The 6077-nt window shown below is 38.3% G+C and overlaps 1 protein-coding gene across 1 annotated transcript in view; it reads left to right on the forward strand.

The window, feature by feature from the left end:
* The window catches only part of LOC106817838 (phosphoethanolamine N-methyltransferase 3-like), a 13629-nt gene that overhangs the window by 2177 nt on the left and 5375 nt on the right, over positions 1-6077 (forward strand). The window contains exons 3-4 of the mRNA XM_014822542.1: positions 771-805; positions 1204-1316. Of these exons, the coding sequence (XP_014678028.1) occupies positions 771-805; positions 1204-1316 (148 nt within the window). The remainder of the gene's footprint in view (positions 1-770; positions 806-1203; positions 1317-6077) is intronic.

Consider the following 6077-nt stretch of genomic DNA (forward strand, 5'->3'; position numbering starts at 1 on the left):
TGTGAACACATTTGGGACTAACAGGGTTTACTAGAATCCCACCACTCCACCACAGAGTCACCGCAGTAGACGTTAGATGAGCGCTGTCGCTCCGCGGCACTTGTTTATATTATAAGTGAATAAGAAATACAAACTTCTAGCCATATATATGTACATATATATATAATAGTGTATAGGTGTTGCGCAAATAACATGAGGAACTTAGGCTCATAGGGTCTATGTCTCCCAGGGTACTATCGGAGGGTACCCTGGGTACGGTTTGATATATCGGAAAGTACCTCGGGGTACTATACATTATGTCGCTGCCTACCCTGCATTGTCCCACCGTACCCTGACTTTCAGCCAACTGATGTCGTAATACATACAGTCTGTCAAGTTACCACATCACATAGAAGAAACCTCAAAACATCGCAATCCAATACAAATGTATGTTTGACTATTTTTTTTTTTTTTTTTAAACGAAGAGCTAGCTTTTATATTTTAGTTTTACAACATCGGAAATACGTCATATATAAAGTCAGGGTATACGGTGGAACAATGCAGGGTACGCATGCAGCGACATATCGTATAGTACCCTGAGGTACTTTCCGATATATCGAACCGTACCCAGGGTACCCTCCGATAGTACCCTGGGGGACATGCATAGACCCTATCAGCAAAACTTAGAAGTAAAAGATGATGCAATGTTCCTTTTAATTGTTAATTTCTTCCCATATTATTTAAGTGGTAGCAGCAAGGTAAGAATGTTGGTTATTAATTTGCAATTGCAGATTATGACAGAATGATCTTCGCAGAGATAGAAGCTGTAAGTATATGCTTGAGCACATATATGCTAGCATGAATGTAGAGCTCTGTAGATATGTTCATGATCCTAGTGTGTATATATATATATGTTCACCGTATATGCAATGTCAGACGTTCTAATCGATGGCAATATTAAATGTGCTCGATGTATTCTAATTGCATAGGTTTATGGTTTTACTATCTAGTAGATGTCTATACAATCCACTCTAATAAACAACTATACTGACTGTTAAAAGTAGAAGTTTATTAAAATTATTAGCCTGTACTCAAAGATATATTGTTACATAATAGTGATTTTGATATGTGTAACATTTTTTGCAGACACATTTTTCAATGCCTTATTTTTATTAAGCTTCTATCTGCCAAATAACTAGAGTAATCGTTCATGTTTGCCTTAAGATGGGGTACAAAGATAGTGACACCATCAAACCTGAGGATCTCTTTGAGCATGACATGATGCATTTCATGGGCACAGCTCCCATGGATGCAGCTATCCAGCATTTGAAGATAGAGTAAGCAGTGTGTTTAAAGGGATATTTCTCTCGAACTTTCAAGCGGCGTACATAAAATCAGGCAAAAATGAATTCTTTTAACATTGCACGCTTCTACTTGCCTATATATGTGTGATAGGTCAGAAGAAATTTTTCAGGAATACGTTCATTCAAAGCTTTTAGACTACAAAGTGAAATGTTTGGGTCGAATGTTTCAAACGCGTTTACTGTTGCCGCTATGCAGCGATTGTTCCGCTCCGCACTCTTGCCGTGTTATGTATGTATGAACCATGCTATGTAAAATTATACACACTGGTAGGTTATGACCCAATGGTTTTTCTGGTCACGTACATGGCTAGCTGATAGGGAAAGCGCAACGTTTTAGTTGCTGGAAGATTATAGTATATTCTGAGCGAGTTAACGAGTCAGTGAGTCGAGACTTCTGTCAGGTCGCTGTTAGTTCGGATTACGTTTTGTTGGGTTTTTAGCATGTTCTATCTCGAAAACGGTTAGGGTAAAAATTCTGAAATTAATAACATAAACAGTCGAGGTGCCTCTCTGTCTAGACTATAAAGTTTCTAGACAAGTCAATATGTCATGCAATAGCGTACATTTCAATACATGAAATACAAGGTAAAGCAGGAGGTGCAGGAGTACCACAGATTACAGGTATTTTATACATAGTAGATGCGCACCTATATAATACAGAAATAACGTTGTTAGACATATTACCTGCTATGTTATATAGAGGAAGAGAATGAACTGACTAAATATTATATTTAACATAATCCAATAGCTCAAGAACTGAATTTGTTCAGCACACATGTTTATTGGTGTAGTTCGCAAAGAAAAGAGTCGGACATCGGAAAGACCTCTGATATAAGCTATGATATGCATATTACCCCTATTGTTGACCTCTGGTATATATACTGATCTGTGTATTGGACAAATTAGAATCGAGTCCAGGAAGTCTAATTAGTTTTGGAAGCTGGGAAATAGTCCGATTTTAACCGGGAAATCTGGGAGTCTTGTGCCCTTCTATAAGCTGTATAGGTCATATTGGTTCACTAGTCAATGTTAATGAGCCTGCGTAGCACATAAGAGAGAATTGGGTATCACTGTGTAAATTGAATATGCGATGACGTTGGAATTAATTAGAAATCCAGACACTGTATAACGAAGTTACGCAACGCAGAAATGGCTAGATCTGCGGAGAGACTGCTCGCACGGAATGTAAACAGTGGATCGCACCATTGAACACGAAACCGAGGAGTGCCTCACACGTGCAAGCATTCAGATGCGACCGTGTCACAAAGGCCGATCGGCCGGAGTCGAGGATCTTGGTATTATATAATCAGGACCTATCAATATAGAGTCGTATTGATAAGACTCGCTGAATATTATCTGATCGCATGAAACTATTCGGGGGCGGAGCATCATTCATAGTTCAGGTAGCTTGTTATAAGGGGTATTGAGCTCCTGGAACTGGATGAATTGGAATTCTTTTATTAGATTTTTTATTCGATATAATAAAGAAATACGCAAACATTCTGCATAATGATATGTAATATAGTATTAATGTGTAGGTGTTGCAGCAATTAACATGTAGGAACTATTAGAGCTCATAGGGTCTTATGCTCCCCTGTACTATGAGAGGTACCGCTGGGTACGTTTGGATATATCGGAAAGCACCTCGTGACTATACATTATGGTCGTGCTCCCCTGCATTGTCCACCGTACGTGATTCGTCAAATCATAGCACTCTGTCAAGTACCACATGACATAGAGAAACCCTCAAACATCGCAACTTCTTCAATTAGCAAAATTGATAATGTTGACCTATTTATTATATATTTTTTTTTTTAAACAGAAAGAGAGCTAATGCTTTATGGAAATTCTTAGTTATTTAGCAGAATCGGAATACGTCATATATAAAGTCAGGCGGATACGGTTGTAAGACATGTCAGAAAGGACGCATGCTAAAGCGAATAATCAGTATGAAGTAGTTAGCCTGAAGGTAATTTTCGATTATCGAACCGTAACCAGGTACCATCCGATAGTAGCTCCACTGGGGACATGCATAACGCCCTATCAGTCAAATTAAGAAGTAAAAGATGATGCAATCGTATCCTTTTAATGTTAATCTCTTCCATATGATATTAATGTGAGTAGCCCAGCAGGTAAAGAAGTTGGCGTTATTAATTGCTAATTGAGATTATGACAGAATATCTTGCAAGAATAGAATGTAAGTATAATGCTTGACCACATATATGCACTAGTATGAATTTAGAGATTCTGTAATTGTTCATATCCTAGTGGTGATATATTACTAATATAGTATATATATGTATATATATGATATATACTAACTATTAATATAATCACTTTATGAAGGAGCTTAGATAATAGGAGGAGTGTGACATCAAATAAAACAAGGAAATTCGTCTTTACTACGCTAGCGATGTACTACGCGTACATCATCTAACTTGAAGTCAAATCGACACAGTACATTCGCCCATCATCTGTACGAAATCGTTTCCTCGTAGAAGAGCCAACTCCGTAGATACAGCCTAAATACGCTACGACACTATTCTCCATTTTCTGGCCATTATATCCAACGCCCATTGCACGCTATAATTCGACAAAAGAGCCGCAACATGGCGTGCAGTCGCTGTGTTTGGGCTCTCTATGGATAGACTGAATGTAGGCTCTGTGGCTCGAGGAGATTGAGATGACGGCAACACTCGACGAGCTAATCATTGTTGTGGATGCGAAGCAATGCCAAGCTAGTACAAAGGTATGGCTGTGTAGCATGTGTACCGGGTCAAAGTATCTCGCGAGGGTGATGCTAAACTCTGCCCAGCGAGCCACATGCCCCTCGTTAGCAATAGCGCTTATATGGTAGGCCTTTTGTCTTGAATTACTAGGCGCGAATGGTGATTGATGGCCAGAGATGGAGAATCGTGTGTACGTTTTAGGGCTGTATATACGGATTGGCGGTGCTACGAGGAAACGAATTTCAATGATGGCGAATGTAACTGTGTCGATGTGGGCTCGTAAGGGGATGATTTGTACGGTGTTAGTATAATGCGTTATTGTATTATAAGGCTTAGTAATACGAAGTTCCTGTTTATTGATGTCCGGAACTCTCCCGTATATCTAGCTCCAAAATATAATAACACTGTTCCCGTATATGCATTGTGCAGAGAGTCGGGTGCTAATCAGAGGGATGCAATATTAAAGTGCTCGATTATTCTAATTGATTTAGTTTATAGGTTTTACTAATCTAGTAGAGTAATAGATTATTCCACTGCTAGATAACATCTATAAACTGATGTTAAATTATGTAAGAAGTTAAATTAAATTATATTAGCCTGTAGACTCAAAGAATATAATTGTTAGCATAATATGATTTGATAGTGTAAATTTTTTGCAGACAACATTTTTCAATGCTTATTTGTACTGTGAGAGGCTTGCTATCGCAAATATACTAGAGTAAATCGTTTCATGTTTGAGGCCTTTAAGAGGGGTGAGCGAGAAATAGTGACACCATCAAAACATTGAAGGCAATCTCGTGTGAGCATGAGATGGCATTCATGGGCGAGCGGACTGCAGGATGCAGCTATGCGAGCATTTGTGGAAGGTGGAGTATTGGCAGTAGGGGGTGTTTGAGAAAGATATCTCATCTCTCGAACTTCAAGCTCAGTACATAAATAGCAAAAATGAATTCTCTTTAACATTGCACGCATTCTCGCTTGCCTATATATGTCGTGATAGTAAAGAAATCTTTTCAGGAATACGTTATTCAAGCTTTTTAGACTAGGCAAAGTGAAATGTTTTGGTCGAATGGTTTCAAACGCGTTACTGTTGGACGTATGCAGCGCTTAGGTTTTATGACCCAATGTTTTTCTGTCATACATGGCTAGCTGATAGGGAATCGCAACTTTTAGTTGTGGAAGATTATAAGTATAACTCTGAGCGAGTTAACGAGTGAATAGTCGAGCTTTTGTCAGGTCAGCTGTTAGTTGATTACGTTATTGTTGGGTTTTTAGCACGATTTTATCTGCAAAACGGTTACGGTAAAATTCTGAATATATTAATAACATAAACGTCGGCTCGCTTTCTGTCTAGACTACAAAGTTTGATTATAAAAAGGATTTATATTGAAGTTATGATATCTGAAAGTGGCTACATGACTCGACTGCAAATGAGGGGTCACCAATTTAAAACATAGGCGCTTACGGAACGGCGAAAAGCGTTTTAGAGGTTTCTTCGATAGCGAAAATATAGGCTTGATACATTATTTGTACAGCTTTAATTTTCAAGCTAACGTTCAAGTAAAGTGTAGTGAGTATTTACTGACGTATTTACAGTGGTTTGTAACAAATTTATGTGAAAGTTCGAGGTGAAGTTAATATTAACTTACTTAATACTGTTGTGCGTAGTCAATTTTACATTTCAATTCAGTAAATGAATGATTTCATCATTTACAGATTAATTAAATGGAATGTGCCTTGCATGCTGCTTATTTGCTAGGCGAGTCTTTTAGCAGTCTCCACTAAGTATATTGGCTGCAGGGTCTATGTCCGATCTCACTGTGGATAGCTATAGACAAAGTCGATAGACGAATATTGTCAAAGGGTTATAAGTTAGAGTTAGGTTAAGTTAGATATATATGGTTTACTAGTGCAACCCATATGATTTATAGTGATCGTGGATGTGCGTCATATTTACTTAAACGGCACCGTGATGTCAGATCGTAGCTGAGCTAGGACGCAGATC

The sequence above is a fragment of the Priapulus caudatus genome, unplaced genomic scaffold, assembly GCF_000485595.1.
Source record: "Priapulus caudatus unplaced genomic scaffold, Priapulus_caudatus-5.0.1 Scaffold1889, whole genome shotgun sequence".
In the NCBI taxonomy this organism is placed as follows: Eukaryota; Metazoa; Priapulida; class Priapulimorpha; order Priapulimorphida; family Priapulidae; genus Priapulus; species Priapulus caudatus.